A 22,683-nucleotide genomic window follows, 5' to 3' on the forward strand; every position below is an offset into this window, starting at 1 on the left:
TCAGGGGCAAAAGAGCCATGATCTAAAAATACCTTCAAGGTAACAATATAAATAAAAGGAAGGAATTCTTCACAGTCCCAGAGGAAGGGAAGACAAGGAGCCATGGCAAGAAGGTAAAGAAGGGGAAAAGAAGACAGGTTTTAACTAGGGAGCCCCAGAAACTAGTCTGTGATAGATGATTCATCTATTCATCTGTTCATCTATGTTGTTGTTATGTGCCTTCAAGTCGACTGTGACTTATGGCAACCCTCTCACAGGCTTGTCCTGGCAAGATTTATCCAGAGGAGATTTCCTCTAAGGCTGAGAAAGTGTGATGTGCCAAAAACCACCCAGTGGGTTTCCATACTTGAGAAGGGATTCAAAGCTGAGTATTGTGGAGTCCTAGTCCAACACTCAAGCCACTACACCACACTGGCTCTGCTTTATTCAGAGAAGTTTTGCCATTGCCTTCCTCTTGAGGATAAGAGGGTGTGACTTGTCTAAGGTCATCTAGTGGGTTTCTCTGGATGAGTGGAGAGTCCAACCCTGACCTCCAAGAGTCTGAGTCTAACATTCAAAGCACTACACCACACTGGCTCTCCGGAGTGGATATACAAGGGTTTTTCCACAAAAGGCCATCTAGAAATGAGGCTGAAGAAGTTCCAAATGTATCCATTTCTCTCAAGGACCCCAAATCGGCCCAGCAATTGAAATCCTGTTTTGAAAAACAACATTTACAGTTCAAAAATTACTGGACATAGAGAGAGGTGAAGATTCTCCACCTCCCCTTACTTTAACTTGAACATTGCTTCCAAAGAGACTGGGGGAATGTCTACATGGGTCATTTACACTAGTTTCCCCCTTTTGTCACTTTGCCATGTCCAGATTTTTACCAAGTTTGGTTTTATATAAATTTTGGGTGCCATGTGATCTAAATCTATGACCCCTGACTGACCCCATCACTAGCCGCCATTACCTGTCTTGCTAGGCTTGGTCAAAGGAAAAAGGTAGAGTTTAAACCTTTCAGCAAGCAGTTTTGGGAGTTGCCATACTAGTTTCGCAGGCTGCCCACAGCAGGAAGACAATAGCAGAGCTTCCTCCTTTTGAGAGCCAGTGATTAAGTTTACGGCTCCACCATTGAGATATTTGTCCCCTCCTGAAAAGTGCCAGACCTCTTCTTTGTGTATCCATTGTGTAAGTTTCAGCTCGGACAAAGATGAAGTCATCAAGCCTTTGTTCGCCAGGCTGTCATAGCCTGAGGTTATGTTTAGGGGTATAAAAGGACCCCACTTCCAACCCTCCAGTGGGCTTGTTGAGCTTTGAGTTCCAAACCTGATACCTTGCTTGTCGAGCATCCTGCTCCAAGCTTGCGATCCTTGAGCCTTGGGCTCTGCTGAAATCACCCGAGCTAAGCCAAAACTCACTGTCTCTTGGGCCTCTTGTTAGCTTTGCCTGCTGGAACTCAGCTCCTAGTCACTGCGGCTGCTGCTTGCTTTCCCTGTTCCCGCAGCCGTGTCTCACATCCCTCACATCCGTCACTTTGGAGAAGACTCCTAAGGTAAATATCCCAACGGTTCCTCTATCCTTTCTCCTTTACTCCCGAACTCACCCCTCCCTTGCTTTATCATTGAATGTGTGTGTGCATGTGTGATCCCCTTTGTTGTGTGACTTTAATAAATGTTTTATAGTTTTATTGCAACTCGTCGGCATTCTGAGTCTCTTTCTTTCTGGTATACACATAGGGACCCAACCCCACTGCGTGCGTTGTTAGGACACGCCTCTTGTAATATTTGAGCTAATTAAATTCCCCTAATTCGATCCTTCCTAACAAGATGATGCAAGGGCCACAGCCCTGATTTGGATGCAGGCTGTCTTCACATGGAAAGGCCAGTTTTGCACCAAATCCAGGCCATCTGTGCTTTAAATCAAATTTTAACAATCTACTTTTTGCTACGGATTTTCTTGGAAAATCCAGAATACTCTAGCAATGCCAGCTGGCTGTTTACATAGTGTCCTTCTGTGCCGCACAGTACTCGGTGCTTCTGAGGGGGCAACTTGTGCCAGTGGTGGTGGTAGCATAGAGGGATGTGTGTGTAGACAACTGCTGACCATCACTATGCAGTGTGAAGGAAACGGGAATCCTGGGCATCTTTGAGAGCAGAATTCTCCAGGAGCAGCCTGGAGAATTCTGGACAGCATAGACCTGCCCTGGGAAGCATTAAGGAAATTCTTCTTTGCTATTTTAGTTCCTCAAGAAAACAACCCTTGCTAAACTCCAGTGTTCATTCAAAGACATCTCTGGCACCTTCCACATCCCCAAACTGGAGATTGGGAGGAATTTTTTTTTTCGTGCTTTAGAGCCTAGATATCCACTTCCAATCAGCATGAGCACTGTCTGAAGGATTACACACATACAAAAAAATAATATTCCCAAGCTCTGCCCAAGGCACAACATTTCTTTGATTGGAAGTTGCAGCAGATGTATGCAATGTATGCAGAGTCCTTCCTTCCTTCCTTCCTTCCTTCCTTCCTTCCTTCCTTCCTTCCTTCTTCCCTGACTCATAGAATCATAGAATCATAGAATCATAGAGTTGGAAGAGACCGCACGGGTCATCCAGTCCAACCCCCTGCCATGCAGGAAATCCAAATCAAAGCATCCCTGACAGATGGCCATCCAGCCTCTGTTTAAAGACCTCCAAGGAAGGAGACTCTATCACCTTCCGAGGAAGTGCATTCCACTGCCGAACAGCCCTTACTGTCAGGAAGTTCCTCCTAATGTTCAGGTGGACTCACTGAGTACCAGCATGCCTGGTTGAAGAGGCCGTAGGAAATGTGGCTGTCTTATCGGCCACTGGACCCCTTAGCGAAACTGCATCTCCCCTGGTACCCTTGTTACAGGGCAACAGGGAGGAATGATGGGGGGGGGGGCTATCCTACTTAGTATCCCTGTGTTATCACTGCTAATGCCACCATAAATTAAAGGGAAGAGGAAATTTTAGGGGGCTGTGTGTGTGTAAGGATAGTTGTTGTTGTTGTGTGCTTCAAGTTATTTCTGACTTATGACAACTCTAAGCTGAACCTATCATGGGGTTCTTTTGACAAGATCTGTTCAGAGAGGATTTGCTTTTGCCTTCCTCTGAGGCTGAAAGATAGTGACTTGCCATAAGTTGTAAGAACTTCAAGGCACACAACCACCACCACCACCACCACAACAACAACAACAACAGCAATAGGGTTGCCATATGTCAGAAGTGACTTGAATGCCCATAACAAGAATTTACTTCCAAGCTTTATGTTAGATCTGAGTTAGAGAAATAGAGGGGAGCTTTGCAACACCTCCTCTTGTTTGAAGTGGACCTTTTGAAAACCCCAAAGTTGGTTTCTGTGTATGGCCCAGAGAACTGCACTAATCTTGTGTCTCATTTAAATTATTAGGGCAGGAGGGATTAACTGCATAACAGGTACATCCCAAAAAGCCAGGTTTAAAATGTTATTTTACCTACATTTTGCTCTGCCAAGTTTAGCATTAGAAAAAGAAAATATATGGAGCTCTACATACCAATCCATCATCTCAGCACAGAAGTAGAGAATTACTACACTGTAGGGACTTAATAAGCTTCTTTCAGTAGCTTATGAACAACTATTGGACTTTGGGGCCAACACAGATCTATACCATTCCACTCTGTTAAGCATAGAAATGACACTTTGACGAAAATGGGTGTAGTTACAATTGGATTAAAAGGAAAGAAAGTCACTATTTGTTATTATCTATATAAACAGTGAGAGGAGGAGATGGAAGTCGTGTGAATGTTAGAATGATAGATAGAAGATTGATTTGAATGTCTTAGAAATTAGATCCGGACGCGAAAAGCAGGGAGAAAGAAGAAGGAAGATCCAAAGATCTAATTTTCTAAGTGTATGTAACTGTAGAGCAGAAATGACACTTTCCTGGCTTATTCCAACAGTCACTGATGCTGTCGAATGCTACAAAAGGGTTGCATAAGGATATTTGCAAAGACATGTGCTAGAATTCTGGTGTGGCTATATGCTAGTGTAAATATATTTGAACAGTCTTGGAAGTGGCACAGATTCAGAGTTGTGCCAATCCTTTGACATTATTGTACAAAGCTAGGGGGGCTGCTTAGGAAAGATGGTAAGCATGGTTCGCATCCAGGGCTGAAGAGCTGGAGTGACTTTAGTGCAATAGAAGAGAGCATGGCTGTACCACCAACCATACATTTGGCTCACAATGATGTAATCCAGTACTGCCAGGTGGCTATACTGGCTTAATGTTATGTGATGTACATTGTTGGAAATTGCCATTTTTGCATTCCTGTAGTCATTAGATGCTTGAATTCAGAGGCCTAGCCATGTCAATCTGCAATATATATATGCAAAGGGATCTTGTAGTAACTTTAACTGTGCAAAAGAAGCTGTACTTGGTCTGTTTCCTCAGATGCAACTAGCTCCCTGACAGACAAGGCTGAATACCTCACAGAACTACAAAACCCAGGATTCTGTAGCACAGAGTCATGACAATTAAAGTGGTGCAAAACTGCTTTACTTTTGCAGTGTGGATATACCACAAAGCTTAAGCTACAACTTCTTTTGCACAGTTAGTCTCAAAGATGCTGTAGATCTCATTAGATGCTAGTTTTACATGTTTCTGTATGAGACTTTAGGCGCAACACATATCTATGGTAACTTTCTGTTTGCTTATTTTGCACCTGCTCTGTTTCTATGTGACATAATCTTCCTTTGTTTTCTGAGGTTGCGTTTCTTCTCTCTTTCTCTCCCGCTGCCATCCATATTGGCATGTGTGTGAAGACCTTCTTTTTATGAGATGCTCAAAACCTCCTTGAGGTCATGTAACACTATTTTCCCCTTTTATTTATTTATTTGTTTATTTATTTTTTATATACCAACTTTCTCCCAGCCTGGGACCCAAGGTGTCTCACAAAGGGAAATCAATTAAGATTTACCATACTAAAACACTGAAAGTAGTTGCCTATAGAGAATCATTGGGAATACAGTCAGCCCTTCTTATACACGGATTTCTTATACACGGATTTCTTATACACGGATTCAAGCATCCATGGTTTGAAAATATTCACAAAAAGCATAAATTTCAAATATCAAACCTTGACCTTACATTTTTTATAAGGGACACCATTTTGCTATGTTGTTATATTCAATGGGACTTGAGCATCCATGGATTTTATTATCCACAGGAGATCTTGGAACCAAACCCCAGTGGATAACAAGGGCCCACTGTACTTACCCATAGAGAATGATTGAGGAATACTTATCCATAGAGAATCATTTGGGAACACTTGCCTATAGAGATTAAAAAATCATAGACCGCAAGGGCCATCCAGTCCAACCCCCTTCTGCCATGCAGGAAATCTCAATCAATGCATTCCCGACAGATGGCCATCCAGCCTCCGTTTGAAGACCTCCAAGGAGGGAGACTCAACCACTCTTGGAGTGTGATCCACTGTCGAACAGCCCTCACTGTCAGGAAGTTCCTCCTAATGTTGAGGTGGAATCTCTTTTCCTGCAGCTTGCATCCATTGTTCCGGGTCCTAGTCTCTGGAGCTGCAGAAAACAAGTTAGCTCCCTCCTCAATATGACAGCCCTTCAAATATTTAAACAGGGCTCTCAGATCACCTCCCTAAGTCGGTCCTCATAGGGTTTTATGGTTTCCAGACCTTTTACCATTTTAGTCACCCTCCTTTGGACACTCTCGTTTCTCAACATCCTTTTTGAATTGTGGAGCCCAGAACTGGACACAGTATTCCAGGTGGGGCCTGACCAAAGCAGAATAGAGTGGGACTATGACTTCCCTTGATCTAGACACTGTCCTTCTCTTGATGCAGCCTAAAATCTCCTTGGCCTTGTCAGCTGCCGCATGGCACTCTTGACTCATGTCCGATCCTTGGGGCATCCTTGCCTATAGAGGATCGATGGGGAATAGCTGCCCAAAGAGGGACATGGAGTGATTTCCCAAAGGGAGGTCTGGTTTCTGTTTGGGGAAAGTGCTGTCATTGGTTTCTGTAGGTCTTGCCTTAAACTAGGGAGCGGGAGGCGAGGGAAGGGTTAAAAGGGAGGGAGGGAGGGAGGGGCTGCGCCAGAACCAGCCAAGGAAGGGGGGAAGGAGAAAAGCCAGAGAGCGAGCGAGAGCGCGCAGTCCCTTCTTCTTCTTCTTCTGCCTCTGTCCTTTGCTCCTGGGCTGCTGCTGCTGCTGCTGCTGCCGCCGGGGCCATGGCCGGGGCTCCGGGGCGGGTGTCTCCGGGTGCCGGGTGCCCCTCCTGGGGGCCGCCTTCCCCGCAGAGCAGGCGCCGGGGGCAGGGCCCCTTCTGACGGAGCCAGGCCCGGAGCGTCCTCCGCCGCGATGGTGCAGAAGTCCCGCAACGGCGGCGTCTACCCGGCGGGGCCCTCGGGCGAGAAGAAGCTGAAGGTGGGCTTCGTGGGGCTGGAGCCCGGCCTGGGAGGCGCCCCGGAGTCCACCCGCGACGGCGCCCTCCTGATCGCCGGCTCCGAGGGCGGAGGAGGAGGGGGCGGCGGAGGGGCCTCGGGGCTCGGGGCCGGGAAGAGGGGCTCCATCCTCAGCAAGCCCCGCTCGGCCGCCTCCGGAGGGAAGCCCCCCAAAAGGAACGCCTTCTACCGCAAGCTCCAGAACTTCCTCTACAACGTCCTGGAGAGGCCCAGGGGATGGGCCTTCATCTACCACGCTTATGTGTGAGTGCCCCCTCCGCCTCGCCCTCTCTCCCGGCCTCCCTCTTCCCCTCACCTGCCTTAGCCCTCCTTCCCTCCAGCCCTCTTCTCCTCCATGCCTCCCTGGTTCATTCCCTCTATCCCTCTAAGCCATGTCTTTCTAGTGCTTCCTTCCCTCCATCATCCCTCTTACTTCACCCTCCCTCCCTCTGCGTCTCTTTCCCTCCATCCTTGTCTCTTCCTCCCACATTCCTTCCATACTTTCCCCCCTTCCCCTCCACCCCTTTCTTTCCCTTGCCTGTCTACCCTTCCTCTCTTCCATCTCTCTTTCCCTCCATCTTTCCCTTCCTCGTTCCCTCCATCCCTCTTCTCCTTGCCTGGCTATCCCTCCTTCCCTCCATCCTTCTTTATCTCTGCCTGAACATCCCTTATTCCCTCCATCCCTCTTCCCTTCTGCCTCGCCATCCCTCCCTCCCTCCTCCCTCCCTCTTCCCGATCCCCATTTCCCCCAACTGGGCTCTGCCCATGCTCTCTTTCTCCTTGTTTCCCTGCTCCCTTTCCCTGCATCGCCAGCACCCAAAGGCCCTTCCCTGCTCCCTCCATCTCCATCTCTCCCTTCCTGGTCCTTCTCTCTGTCGCCTCTTTCTCTGGCTCTCTTCTACATTCATGCCATCTGTGCCTGGAGAGGCTCCTCTTTCCTCACCAGCATCCCTTTCAGCTTTGCAGCCTTCTGCCTCCAGCTCGCCTGCAGTCACCTGCCTTATTCTTTCCTTGCGCCTTCCTCTCTGTCTCCACCATGTTCATCTGCCATTTCCCTTCATCTCTAGCAAGGCAGCCTTGGGAGCTGTGCTAGACCCCCTGTTATTTCGGCACCCCTCCCATGCTCCCCCTTTCTGCCTGTCTGTCCGCAGGGCTGTTCACTTGCAGGCTGGCATCCTCCCCAAAACATGACCAGCCATTGTGGCCAGCAGTGTGCTTTGCTTGCATGGAAGGGACGCCTGTGCATTAAGTGTGGATTAGTCATTGATTCATAGCCTGGTAAAAACTGAAGGCGAGAATAGATGTGCAAAATTGGGGAATAGTGTGAGGGGGAAATAGGAGAAAAACGACTCATCTTAGCTTTCACACATAATAAAAGAGCACACCTGAGAGTCATCCACTGAGAACGATAAAGGACATAGGAGTGGGTCACATGTAGGAGATCAAGAGTTTATCCCATGAATATCCTGGAAAAATCGCATAATTACGCAAACCGATCTCACATGGCGTTGCACAAAATCTGCCATTAAAAGTGGTCACAAAGAAGCATTAATGCACATCTTTTTACTTCCAGGATTTCAGCAACAATGCATTTTTGATATCACTTTATTTGCGCAATTGCATGTGATAACCATTCATGACATTACTTGCCATTTTCACTTTGGATGCAGGATGCTTTAAATGCGCTTGAATCTCTCTTTAATGCCGAAATTAGCCCCAGTGAGATAAACTCCTATAGTCAAAGCAAGCAGAGGGCTATCGCATTTTGTGCAATGCACGATTCACTTGTGGAATTCATGGCCTCAGGATGGTCTCTGTCGTCTCAATGGAGACAGACCACAAGCACCAAACAGATTCAGGGAGGCTGCTTAAGATGAAGGGAATACAAAGTAGCCCTTTCAACTGAGTGCAGTCTTCATTCACTCTTACCTGGTGATGGGACCCATAGATCTAAGTGGATTTTATTTCTCAGTATGATTTGACTGTAAGTCTTTTGGGGCATGGCCCAAACACATGGCTATTCATTTGCTCCACATTGGCTTTGAGGGCAAAAAAAGACATGCTCTTGGCAGACAGAAGACAGCTAGGTGACTGCTCTAGTGAAGATATTCCTAGGGCGTTTATTGGAAAGCATGTTTGCTGCGCTTGTGTTTTGCTCCTCTTTTCTCTTCCTCTCCTCCAGCAAAATGACAGGGACCAGTGCTCAGTCTTGTTCCATCTGAGTGGCTTCATTTGCAAACATTTGGAGGCATAAGATGCAAGGATAACCTGGCATGCAGCATTCCCATCCCAAAGGCTTCTTGCAATTCTAAATTTACCATTGATGCAGCACTTCTGATGTTCATTACGTTTCCCAACCTTTGCTGTATTCACTCTTATCATTGGTCGCCACTGGCCCCAATATATCAATGAGGAAAGTGGAGAGAACCTAAGAGACGCAACCATTTGAATTTAAGTTACTGCAGGGAACTGAAGCCCAGTATTCATCCATGATTATATCTGCTGTATAACACAGGGTCTTTTTTAAAAAATGGTTTAGTGTACAGGAAATGCTGCGTCTCATATAGTCTGTGCCTATAAGGACAATGGCTTTTATGGTTGCTGTTTCGGATTAGCTCAGATTGAAAATGTGGAGCAGCCTTGCTACCTAGTTGCTTTGCTCTGGGTTTGCTAGGTATCACCATAGTGATGCTGCAAAGCTTGAATGGCACAGAAATCCTTCTGGTTCACAGCTGATGGTTTCCTAGGCTCATCCTCCTACTCTCTCCTCCCCTCCCAAATTTTAGATCACATGCATTCATCACCTCTGTTTTTGTTTGATGCTTGCTAGCGTAGGGTAGATCTGAGACATCTTTGTCGCTTGCCATCTTTCCCCCGTTGCACTGCAGATGCTGGATGCTTGAGAGATGACTCTAGAAAGGAAGGGGAGGGGATATCAAACTAAGATTGGAGGCTTTTGCAGCAAGAACCTGTGTGTGTTTTGTGTTTGTAATACAAGCAGCGAAAGACAAGATGTTGACATTCTGATTCTTGTGACTGCATCTTGTTTGCTCAGTTGAAATGAGCATGCCAGCCCTGTGTGCATTTTATCAAATGATAAGACAAAGAGACAAAAAAAATGAAGATGCAATGTTAATATAATAATTGAGCACAGCAATACAATATTAATCAATCAAAGGTTGGTAATATTTAATCCGTTATATGTATACCACAAGGGCTTGACAGTCATTCCATCAACGGATGAGCAATGCATACTGTTAGATGTGAATCTTTATGTGTGTGTTTGTGTGTATGCAAGGGACTGCATATGCTGCTGTGTAAAAATTGTACCCAAGACTATACATGTTTATGCAGAAGTAAGCTCTCCTGTCTTCAATGGGCTTTTCCTACATATGCAAGGATGCAATAGCAATCTGAGGGTGTTTACCAGGAAGACTCTGAATTTTGGGTGCAGCTGCTTCCCTTTGACATTGGTGTGGCCCCATTAAAACAGTTTTTCTAGGCGGTTGTCAAAGCCTAGAGATGTGAAATCAAAGGCTGTCACAGCCAGCATCCATAGTTTTTTGTGGGTTTTTCGGGCTAGGAATAAACTCTTCTAGAACACAGCCTCATAGCCTGAAAAACCTACCAAAAAAGGTGCTAGAGATGGGTTTTTTTTGGTTGGTGTGCCACCACTTTTTTCATTTCTTCCTTTGGTTTGTCAAAACGGCATCCAAAATCTGCTAACTTGGTTTTGCGTTAGCAGTGGCATCAAAAAGCATCCGGGGGACACTGCATTTTGAAGCCCTGCCATTTTGCAAACTGGCGTGTTCAAGTGAGATGTTTTATTAACTAATCCCAAAGAGGTTGTTATTCTTGAAGAAAACTGCAAAAGCTGAAGCTAACTGTGGATTCTGTTTCTAGCAGAATGAATCATCTGTGAAGGCTTTTGAACATTTCTCCCTTGAAATAGTTCTGAATTGGGACTGGAGTTGTAGGCATTTTACTGACCTTCAGAATGCCTTGATTTTCAGGGGGGTGAAACTTCAGCTTTTAATGATGGAGAGGGGGCAAGAGGAAAAGTTGAGAAGGGGGTGAGAGTAATAAAAGGCCAATGCCTGCCTTTACATATCTATTTATTTGTTTAAAGGGGAGGATAAAAACAATATGCAGTGTATTTTTAAGGCATTTCTTGTGGTTTATACTGCTCTAACAATCTGAAAAATGTGTCTGTGGAATCCATGTGTGTGATCTGAAATACAAGTGTGGCACAGAACTTGGAGAAGTTCTCTTTTGGACTGCACTTCCCAGCATCCTCAATATCAATCTGGTTTCAAGCCTGGTTATGGGATGAAGAGAGCCTTGGTCACTTTGGTGGTCGACCTAAACTGGGAGGAGTGTGTCCCTGTTGGTTCTGCTGGTCCTCTCAGTGGCTTTCAATACCATTGTCTATGGTCTCCTTCTGGGTCATCTCTCTGGGATGAGATTTGGAGTCACTGTTTTACTTTTTAGCTTTCCTGGAGGGGTGAACCCAGAATTTGGTGCTGGAAAACTCCTGTTCAAATCCTTGGCCATTAGTCCATGGGGTCCTTCATGCTATTTAACATCTAGATGAGACTACTAGGAGAGATCATCTGGAGGTTTGGTGCCACTAGAATGCTAATGATACCCAGCTCTATTTCTTCTTTCCACCTAATTCCAAAGAACCTGTTTCTGTTCTAAACTGCTATTTGGCATCAGTAATGGATTGGATATGGGCAAACAAACTGAAGCTCAATCCAGACAAGACGGAGGTGCTCCTGATCAGTTGAAAAGCACATCAAGGGATAGACATATAGCCTATGCTGGATGGGGTTACCCTTCCTCTGAAAACTCATGGTCACAGTTTGGCTGTACTCCTGGACCTAGCCTTGAACTTGGAGGTCCAGGTTTCTGATCTAGCATTGGTGACATGTGCCCTGGTTATACTCTGTTTGGATTACTGTAATGCACTCTACAGTGGGCTGCCTTTGAAGAGTGTTCAGAAACTTTGGTTGTTATAAAGATCTGCAACTAGAATGTTAACTGAGGATGGCTACAAGGAGCACACAACTCTCTTGTTTCAACAGCTCTGTTTCCAGGCCCAATTCAAAGTGCTGGTTATGGCCTATAAAGTCCTATATGGGCTTAGGCTCATGCTATCTGTCAGACATTATCTCCTGAAATGAGTCTTTGGCACTGCCTTGAGTCTGTTCTGGGAGAAAGGCAGCCCAGAAAGAAAATGAGTAAGTAAGACATTGACAGGCTGCAATGACCAATAACTTGAACTGATCTGAGGGGAAATGGAAAACCTTACTCGGCTTCTCTTTCTACTCCTATCTAAGTAGATTACCACCAGAGTGGACTGTAGCTGTGGCAATGGAGCAGAGAATCCATCCTAGATTTTGGAATTAAAATAAATAAATAGTTTAATTGTATGTTTTATATTTTAATTTAACTTTTGTAGTATTTTTAATCTGTATTGTTTTTAAAATGTTGTTGAGTCCCATTGATGGGAGAAAGGCATACTATAAATAAAGAAATAAACAAATAGTTTAAACTTAAAAAGAGCAATCCAAGATGCTGAAGCTGTTTTGGGATTAGGCTTCTGCTCCTTGGATACCTCCTTTACAGTCTGGCCTAAAATTTGGACTGAATTCGCCACCTCATTGCTACCAGCCTGGTATCTTCTGGTAGATAATGGAGCAGTGCCTCTTTATAATATACCACAATTGCAGAACGGTAATCATAGCTGGCCTTGACTTCCATACAGACTTTGTAGCCTCAAATGATTAATGGGTGTCATAACTGAGAAGGAGATGACAAAGCTCAGCTTCAACAAAGATGAGGGCAAAGACTCTGATCCTTGGTGACACCATGTTTAAATCAAGAAAGATGCATTTTGCTGAAATGTTTGACAATGTTTGGAATTTGTCAGCTAATAAGCAGCCAGTTGACTGCTTTCCCAACTCAGAGGTCATTATTGGATGCAATAAGACATCTGTAATGGCAACCTGATGTATTCCACGGATGAAGAGGAAACCGGGCTCTAATTGCTGTATGGAAATCAGACTCCTGTGAATACAGGCTGGCTTACATCTTATGTGATAACTGCACAGAGACCACATTAGCTCAAGAATCCTTGACAGGAGTCACTCCAGCTTTTCTTTAACTTTTGTTTAAAATCCTCCAACAAAAGCAAGTCCACCACCTTCTCAAGTAGTCTGTCCCAATGTCAAAGAGCTCGTACTCTCAGGAAGTTCTTCCTAATGTTTGACATGAATCTATTGGTTTGGGTCCTATCCAGTAAAACACAAGCTTACTCCATCTTTCCTGTGACTGTCCTCCATATATTTAAAGGTGGCTTCATGTCACTTCTCAAACTTCACTTCTCCAAGTTAAACAAACACAGTTCCTTCAGTTGTTCACTGAAAGGGTTGACTTCCTGATCTTTTAGCGTCTTGGACATCTTCTGCCACTTGTGTTCTAATTTGTCAATATTTTAAACTCTGTCATCCAGAATTGTACAGAATACTCCAAAAAAGTCTCAAAAATGCAGAACAGATTGCTGCTATTACTTTGCTTGATCATGGCAGTTTTTACTATTTCTTCAGAAACATCTTTTGAAGATCCAGCTATTTTCCCTGTTAACCAAGATTTCTCTATTAACCAACTGTTACTGGTGGAAAATTAAAAAAATAAAACCAAGGTGGAAGAAATTAAGGGCAAGAACAAGGTAGATTTTTTGTATTCTGCATTCTTGCTTGGCTAGTAGCAGGTATGTGATTAATTCAGATGGCATTGTCCTCACTCAAAATCAGCTTGGGTTGTCCTTGGTGATGTCAGCACACTGATAAAATCTGATTGGCCACACAGAGTCTGATATCATTGTATTTTCTATATGATCCTTCATTGGCTAGGATCACTTTCTGAAGCAGAAAGATGCCCCTTAAGGACAATAGCAGTGTCAAAGTATCAAGGGAAATGACAATCAAGAAGTGTGGAAATGTGAACATTCTTAGCACAGGGAAATGTTTTCAAGGTCCCACTGTTCACCCCAAGATCATAACAGGTGAATAGTTTGCACAATCTGAGACAACACTGATGAATCTGAGATTCAAAAGGCTTACTATGGAGCTGTACAGATGGCCCCATAGTCCTTGCCAAATCAGGACTGGGGCAACAGCACACCGTGGCCCTGATCTTTTTGCTTTTTTTGGTGATCCTTTTTGTTCTGTGGAAAGGGTGCCATAGCCACCGGCACTGCAGATTTTCGGTGCTTTCTTGGCACAGTGTGCACACACGTTGTGCCCAGGGAGCTCAGTAACACCTCCCGCCATGCGGTGGGGCATGTGGTGTCACGCTGGTCTGGGGGCAGAGTCAGGGTGTGTGGTTTGCGATCACCATGCCCCCACTCTCCCCCAATTCCGGCGTTTATCGCCGGTCTGTTCAGGGCCTATATTAAGGGAGGACTGAGTGGTGGATTCCTACAGGATGAAGAGTGGAACTCAGGAGAACTGGAAGCAGGGGGTGATCTGTCCTAACTCATTTCGTGTTGTTAACTGGAACTGGCTACAGGGAACACAACTCCCTTGTTGCAACAGCTCCATTGGCTGCTGGTCCATTTTCGGGCACAATTTAAAGTGCTGGTTTTGGCCTATAAGCCCTACATGGCTTGGGTCCAGGCTATTTGAATGACTGTATCTCCCTTTACAAACCCACTAGAACACTGAGATCATCTGGAGAAACCCTCCTCTCTCTCCCACCATCTTCTCAGGTACATTTGGTGGGAACCAGAGAGAGGGCTTTCTCGGTGGCTGCTTCCAGGCTCTGGAACACCCTCTCTGGAGAGGCCAGGCTGGCTCCATCCCTGCTTTCTTTTCAGCAGCTGATAAAAACATTTTTCCATCACCAAACTTTCTCACAGTGACATGGGTGCTGTGTAAGATTATATAAGAGTTTTTACAATTTTAAATTTTAATAATGTAATCATAGAATCATAGAATAATAAAGTTGGAAGAGACCACAAGGGCCATCCCGTCCAACCCCCTGCCATGCAGAAAATCAAAATCAAAGCATCCCCGACAGATGGCCATCCAGCCTCCGTTCAAAGACCTCTAATGAAGGAGACTCCACTACACTTGGAGGCAGCATATTCGACTGTTGAACAGCTCTTACTGTCAGGAAGTTCTTCCTAATGTTTAGGTGGAATCTGTTTCCTTGTAGTTTGAATCTATTGCTCCATGTCCTATTCTCTAGACTCTCCTTCGGAGAGCTTTAAACAAAGGTTAGCTGGCCATCTTGCTGGAGTGCTTTAGTTGTCATTCCTGCATGATGGAGGGTTGGATTAAATGGCCGTTGTGGTCCCTTCCAACTCCATAATTTAATGATTCTCTTGAAAACAGCAAAGGGCTGATCTACATGAAAGACCCCAAAGTGTTTGTGTAACCATCATGACTTTGGAAGGTGCTGAGACTTTTAAAAATCAAGTCTCTGTATACCTTATGAACAATATAGTTTGCTATATGTCCTGTGTAGGAGAAAAAATGATTGTTAGATTGGTTTAAGTCTGTGATGGTCGAAAGAGTCATGTTGCATGTTGCATGTTGCAGACTAAACACTAAACCCTGGACTTTCCAATTCGAAAATATTGGCTTCAGTAGGACTTACTCCCAGGTTAAGGGCCTGTAGGAATGCAGTGTAATTGTAGCATTGCCTTCTGATATAGTCCACTTACATTTTAAATATTGTCATATTGATTATGTAAATGTAGAGGCCTGCAGTCAAAGCTTTGGCCAACAATTTTGAATCAATATCTGCAATTCCTTCCTCCTCAGCTCTTGGCAACTGTGCCTTATGGAGATTAGACATGCTCTTGAGCCATTAGGTCCTGTGTGCAAGGTTTTTCTAGTCTTTCTTTTTCCCAGCTGTTTCTCTCCATCTCATTCCATCCTAAGTTTCCTGCAGCATACCCTCCAACTGTCCTGATTTAAAAAGCAAAGACAGCTTTTTTTTTAAAGCCCCAGTTTTTCTCTCCTTGGCGCGTTCCAGACGGGCGTTTGGCCTGCCCCCAGTACGTACTAGGGGTTGGCTGAGGATGCAGCATCCAATCAGGCCTCACCCCTAGTATGTACTGGGTACGTCAAAATGGCGGCGCTCAGTATAGAATTTTTTAAAAATTTATTATTTGGTTTTTTAAAGTCTGGCTGATACTACTATTTACCAGCTCTCTTACAGGAATAACAATAACTGGCTATTCTTGGCATTTCTTGGCAAAAGGCGTGACATAGCACTGTTAGATGGTAGTAGGTAAGCAAATACTGTGGTAATTCAGATTCTTCTAAAAACTGTTATTTTATCATGATATTTTTGCAAAACCAGAAGTGGAGCCAGTTCTTTACTTAAAACCACTATTGGCTTTAAGGGAATTACACATCTGGAGATGGTGCCAGGAAGAAGTCACTAGTCCTGATGAAGCTATTTTTAAAAAAGCCTGTATGTCAGCACTACTGATTTTGAAGGGAAAAGTAAAGAGTTCAAGGGTGCATGGCTTTTGGAAGAAAGACTCATCTTATTCCCACCTCACCAAGAGAACTTGCAGGAAATCCTTTCTTGGCAAGAAAATATTTGGGGCATCATTTGACAGGCTGTAGATGGGAAACTGAGGGTGCATCTACACTGTAGAAATAATTCAGTTGACACCACTTTAACTGCCATGGTTCCATCCTACATTATTCTGGGATGTGTAGTTTGGTGAGTCACCAGCACTCTTTGGCAGAGAAGGCTAAAGACCTTGTAAAACTACAAACTCCAGGATTCCATAGGATGGTGTTACAACACTTAAAGTGATGTAAAACAGTATTATTTCTACAGTGTAGATGCACCCTTAGAATACAACACTGTTCAGATTAGAGAAGATGAGCATACGGCTGGTGGGAACCCCAATATGTGAGGAGCCTGGTGTGGGCAGCAGCCAGTATTTGGGGGATATGGACAAAAAGGTGTCTTACAGCCTTTTGTACTTATGGGGTTGGAGGTGCGGACATAATAGACTGTGTTCACCAGTGGATTAGATGGATATTTGCTCTGATCAGATAGCTCTTTGAGTTCTCCAGTGATGGTATCATTCTACTCTGAATGCATCAAATCTCATCCAATTTTGAAAGCAAAGCAGTGTAGGGACTAGTTAGTATTTGTGTAGGAGATCACCAGGGATCGCTAGCCAGGGCTGGGAAAAACTGGAGGCTAATAATAATAATAATAATATAAATTAAAAATTATTTGTATACCGCCTCTCCATATGGATATGCACAAATACTAGAATGTGTTCACGAGTGGATTAGATGGGTATTTCCTCTGATTAGGCAGCACTGGTACAACAATAAATTACAATTCTCAGAATTTCATCACATTGAGCCATGGCAGTTAAAGCAGTATCAAACTGGCTTAGTTTTGCAGTGGAGATACAGCCAGATTGCTATAAATCTGTTTCTTTCTTTCTTTCTTTCTTTCTTTTTTTTACATAGGAACTGATGATGTGAAGTGGTCACCATTGCCTCACTCTCCTCCTTACTACTTTTACTTATTCTTGGCTTTTTGTCTATACTCTATATTCCCCCAAAACTGAGAAGTGACAAAATGATAACAAAATGCAGCTGAGTTAGCTCATTTTAATGCTTTGTACTGCAATGGCAATAAATAATGGCCTTGGGAAGTGGGACCAGGCAGAAGATTCTGCTGATAACTGTCAGTGTCTGTGGAGTTTAAACTTTCCCTTCCCCCTCTTTGCAGCAAATCTCTTCTATAAATATGGCGACATCTGATGTGGTGATAATCGTGAGCCACCAAACAGAGGGAGTTCTCCACACCACGGACAAATTTTTGCAGCAGCTCAGGGGCATGAAAGAGTTTAGCTTGTATCAGTGATCTTGTTGGATTTCTTTTGCATTTGCTTTGCAGTTTGAGGTTGGGAAGAGATATGACGGCCAAGGGAGTGACTTTTTTCCTGTTGCTAATCAGCTTGTACGATTCTCATAACTATTAGGGGGGAAATGGTTTGCACTTGAGCACTTTGGATTTTCTCTGTTTGCTTTTACACTATATATCCCTTGGGACAGGAGCTTATCTTCCATTAGCTTCAGCCTGGAGTGGGGTGATCCTCACTCAAGGGCTCTGTATAACCAATGATGGGGAATTTGACTGTTGGCTATGGGACAGTCTGTTTAGAATTAGTTTGGTGTGTGTGTCTAATTCTACCACTAACTGGGAGGGAATGCTGGACCACATCAGTGAAATGAATGAAATGCTAGACTGCTGTGTACCATCTGTTGCATCATTTACTACCGATCACGCTTAGACTGTAGCAGTAATGTGTATCAATGTTTGGTACCAAAAGAACTCTTTGAGAGGCCTGGGACTATACCTGGTTTTGCAATTAGACACGGACATGGTATAATTCAAGGGAGAGCCAACTGAAGCTCCTTCTCTGCACCCTAATTTCCACTCGCTGTTGGTGTTGAGTTAAACCTTCCCTCTCCCTATGTACAAATCACTCCTCTAAGGGGTCATTCAGACATCTTTTTTTTTAGCAGAACAATGAGCCTGACCTCACTCATGCATTCCAGATTTGCTATTCACACTATGGATCTGCATCAATGCACATCTCTGCAAGTTCGGTTGCTCACATGTGCTAGCACTCGAAGAAAGATGGAGTCAACAATGCAAATGTATTTGAAATGAGATCAAGGCATACAGGGTTTAATCCTGAATTATTCCAAGTCTATTCGCATTGGTTATTCACACTGCTGACAATGCACATCTGTTAAAAAAAAAAACTTGGGGGAAAAACCTGGTATCAATTCTCTTGGGTTAAGTGGTGTTTTTGGCAGCCCCCCAAAAACAACAACAACAACAACACTGAATTGGGTGCATTCAGGTTGCATGTGGACAACTGATCCAACCCAGATTCATCCTGGATTATTTTCACTGAACAGCCAAAGTGAGGTAATAGTTGGAGCTGCTGAACTGGAGTCTTGGGAGATCTAGGTTCAAGTTCTCCTTGAACCATGAAACTTTGGCCCCATACAGACGGGCCAAATAATGCTGCTTCGGGTCACTTTGGAGGTATGCTTAGGACTGGATCGTGGCTTTGGCACAGCTTCTGGACTCTTAATACGCATACATCATTTAAACAGCATACCTCCAAAATGACCCAAAGCAGCTTTATTTTGGCCTGTCTATATGGGGCCTTTGTTTGTGAGCTTTGGCCAGTCATTTTCCCCCTTCACTCCACCTGACCTACTTTGTAGGTTTGTCGTGTAACATAGGGAGGAAAAGCACCAAAGAGAAGAACTGCTTTTAATTTATTGTAGGAAAAGCAGGGTAGAAGTGTGTGTTATTCAATGAAATAATGGTCATAAATTTGGAAAACAGACACCCACCAGATGTGGTTGCTAATCAGGCAATTAAATTAGCAATTGGCCCTTGATGATTTGTGTTTCTCTAGCTTTGCAAAACAAAAGTTAAAACTGCAACAGCTGTTTACAGTATTTGCTTACGTGAAGGATATCACTTGTTTCTTTATTTGTATTTTGATTTATATCCTGCTTCTCTCCGAAGGAGGAGGCTAAGGCAGTTTAAAAGATAGATGAAAACAGTTTAAGGCAAGTAAAGGCAGCCCTGAGCTTAAAACAGTTTGAAAGCAATTAAAACATTACAGATGAATAAGAAAACATGGCCAAAACCCATCATAAGACCCCAAAATATCTTTCTGTATTGATCAAAAAAGAAGAGAGAGAGAGCGCTGGCTGGATGAGAAGGTGTTCCATAGATTTGGAGCTGCCATCAAAAAGTCCCTCTCATATTTACTCTCTAAATACATCTGTGATGGTGGTAGGGCCAAGAGAAAACTCTTCCCTTGAGGATCTCAAAACTCAGGCAGGTTCATATGGGGGAAATGTAGCATATTAGTGGTCCTTAAAATATATTCTGGTAGTTTCCTGGAAACTTACAGAGGGATTGCTAGTGAGAAGATCAAATAACAGCTGTCAAGTGAAAAATACTTATCAATTTTCATTTCTCTCCTTTCCAAAGAGCTCAGGGAAAGTTAAATTTCCTTTAAATATATTATTTAAAGCATTTATATACCACTCTTTAGCCAGAAAGTATCCCAAAATGATGTGCATATGATCTTCTGTACTTTTAATCATTGGTTAGAAAAGGGAATTTCAGCAGGTGTTGCTTTTCATGACAATCTCCATCTGCTGGAATCCCTTCTTCTACACAACCATTAAAGGGACAGGAGCCATGTTTTGCTTTTCATCTGGCAGCCTTCCAAAAGGGCCTTCCAGACCCTCCTACATTTCTCACCAATGAAGAAATCTGGATCTCATAAAGAAACATGGACCCTTTTAGGGTTGGAGTTATTTAAGAATCTGAGCTGACCAGCCGGTTTAATCCCTCTATTGCTGGAATGTCTTTGCTGAGAAAGGCCTTGTCTGCACTGCAAAAATAAAGCAGCTTGGCATTATTTTAACTGCCATGGCTCAGTGCTGTGGAATTCTGGGATCTATAGTTTTGTGAGCTATTTAACCTTCTTTGTCAGAGAGCTCTGGTGTCCCATCAAACTATAATTCCCAGAATTCCGTAGCATTGAGCCATGGCAGTTAAAGTAGAGTCAGACAGCCTTATTTCTGCAGTGCAGATGCAGCCAAAGGTTCTTTCTGGAGGATCTGCCCAAGTCTCCACACTCTTCCACAGAACTGTCCAGGGTCCTGAGTGCTCTGCTCTCTCTTTTGTTTCAGCCACTCAGAGAATAGCCTGGCTTTGCCCATCAAGAGGTTGCTGTGTCCCCTGTGCTTTAACTTGCCATTTTATCATGCCATAAATTATAATGTCATACCTACTGCCTCACTTGGATGTTTTTTAGTCCTACCTGAACTGTAATGTGAGCCCAAGAATTTGCCCCTTGCCCAGAGTCCCTTCTGTGGAACCAGGACACTAGTACACTTTGCACTTACTGAACATTTCCTGCTAACATGGGCAGCTGAACAAACTAGGGCTACAAATCAGGGTCATAAACCAGGTCCTTTTCTTGGCTTATGAATCCCAGCTTGTTGAAGAGATATCACCCCTGGAGGCTTCTATGAGATGAAGTTCACCTTTTTGGACTAACGTCATGGAAATCTGAAATGGTATGGATTTAAAAAACAACCTCAGGGACTCCACATGTCCCCTGAATTGTACTTTCCCTGTCCTGCTGAGTTTTGTTGGGCTCTTTCTGCCAGTGGAAGTAGCCAATTGGGTGCAAACCGAATGTGTGTACTTGGATGCCATTCATTCACTGTAAGCCAGGAATCCCAAGGAAGTGGCTGTGAGCAAGTGGAGCCAAAAACTCATATGCAGATTGTGTGGGTTCTCAAAATGATACATAAATAGCTATGACAACAAATCAACCTTGAGCTCTGACTGGAAGCCAAAATGATCAAGACAAAGTGAAAAGACAAGTGAGGCTGTCTTATTTTGGATGTATCATGGTATGACATGATTCACTAGAAAAGATGACAGTGCTGGAAAAAGTAAGAGACCACAGGAAAAGAAGAAGACTGCAGTATAGGTGGATTGATTCTATCAAGGAAGCCATAGACCTGAGTTTGCAAGACTTGAGCAGATCTATAATTGGCATTCTTGTAGGTCTCACATTGATATGGTCTTCATAAGTGGAAACTAACTTGATGACAGATAACAACAGCAGCAGCAACAACAACAACCTTGACCAGTTAATTCATCAGCATCTCAGTCCTAGTGAAGAAGTCCCTTTTTGCTGTCAAAAGGACAGGGGAGAGCACACAACAGTTATTCCTACTTTGTCCTCTGCACCCCATCTCTTCAAATGTTATGAAGTTCTAACAGTCCATGGAGAAGAGAACCTCAGGTATAATGGTAGGGTTCATCTTTAAGAAATTAATCAGAAGAGTAAAACATGACAAGACTTTGTGAAAGTCTGCATGGAAGTAGCTAAAGATAATCTACAAGTTACATAATGACTATTCTTGGGTTCTTTTATCATGTAGAATTTGGAGCCACACAAAATATTTTGTTGAACATTGTTGTTATGTGTAGCTTTTTTTGAAGACAGCACCAACAATAACTGCCCAGGCATCAACCAGAACTGGGGCATGAAATTAGAACATAATCTTTTGCAGTATGGAAGGGGGAATAATCCTTTTTCTCTTGCAGTGTAGGTGCAATGAAAATCACCCTCCCCAGATTGCAGTTTGGCATGGAAGAGCCACCACAATGTGCTTAGAGGGCTGGATCAGGACATCAGAAATCCACTTGGCTCTGAGGCTTTCTGGTTGACCCTTTCTCATTCACCAGTTCTCAGCCTAACCTGCCGTGCAAGGTTATTGTGGCCTAAAATGGAAGTAGGACTATGTAGACTGCCTTGAGATTTTTGGAAGAAGAGTTTATATAACTTCACATAAAAAAATTGCATTAATAAATAAGGAACTAAATAAACAATTTTCTGAAATAGTAACCAATATATAAACATAACTTGTTGTTCTTGTTAACTACCCTCGAGTTAACCTCAACTCATTGTGAACTTGTGGATGAGACATCTCTAAGACCACCTGTCATCCACTGCTTTGCTTAGGTCCAACAATTCATGGCTGTAACCCCTTTTATTCAGTCTATCCATTTGGCATGCAGTTTTCCTCTCTTTCTACTATCCACTACCTTTCCTAATGTCATTGTCTTTTCTAATGAGTCATGCCTTCCCATGATGTGGCCAAAGTATGACAGCTTCAGTTTGATCACCTTGGCTTCCAAGGAGATTACAAACTTGATCTGTTCAAGGACCCATTTGCTTGTCTTTTTGGCAGTCCACGGTATTCTCAGCACTCTACTCCAGCACCACATCTCAAATAAGTTGATTTTCTTCCCATCTGCTTTTTTCATTGCCCACCTCTTACATCCATACATGGCGATGGGAATACAATGGCTTATATGATTCTAACTTGAGTGCTCAGTTGTATGTCTTTACTCTTTAAGATACTGTCTTCTCATTTCTATTCCTAGTCTTCATCTCATTTCTTGACTGTAGTCATCGTTCTGATCAATGTTTGATCCTAGCTATGGGATCTTTTAAACTTAATATATCCGTACCCTAGAACTGCAACAGTGGGTGGCTCCCATATCATTGGGGCAATGAATCCACTCCAGGTGTTA

The 22,683-nt window shown here is 43.6% G+C and overlaps 1 protein-coding gene across 9 annotated transcripts in view; it reads left to right on the forward strand.

Moving 5' to 3' along the window:
- Positions 1-6,211: 6,211 nt before the first annotated feature.
- KCNQ2 (potassium voltage-gated channel subfamily Q member 2) overlaps positions 6,212-22,683 on the forward strand; it is a 150,188-nt gene continuing 133,716 nt past the window's right edge. For all 9 annotated transcript variants that reach the window (XM_089513621.1, XM_089513614.1, XM_089513622.1 and 6 more), the window contains exon 1: positions 6,212-6,720. In XM_089513621.1, coding sequence (XP_089369747.1) covers positions 6,374-6,720 — 347 coding nt within the window. In that variant the 5' untranslated portion in view covers positions 6,212-6,373. The remainder of the gene's footprint in view (positions 6,721-22,683) is intronic.

The sequence above is a fragment of the Sceloporus occidentalis genome, unplaced genomic scaffold (genome assembly GCF_023333645.1).
Source record: "Sceloporus occidentalis isolate IW3139 unplaced genomic scaffold, rSceOcc1.0.p SCAF_3, whole genome shotgun sequence".
NCBI lineage: Eukaryota > Metazoa > Chordata > Lepidosauria > Squamata > Phrynosomatidae > Sceloporus > Sceloporus occidentalis.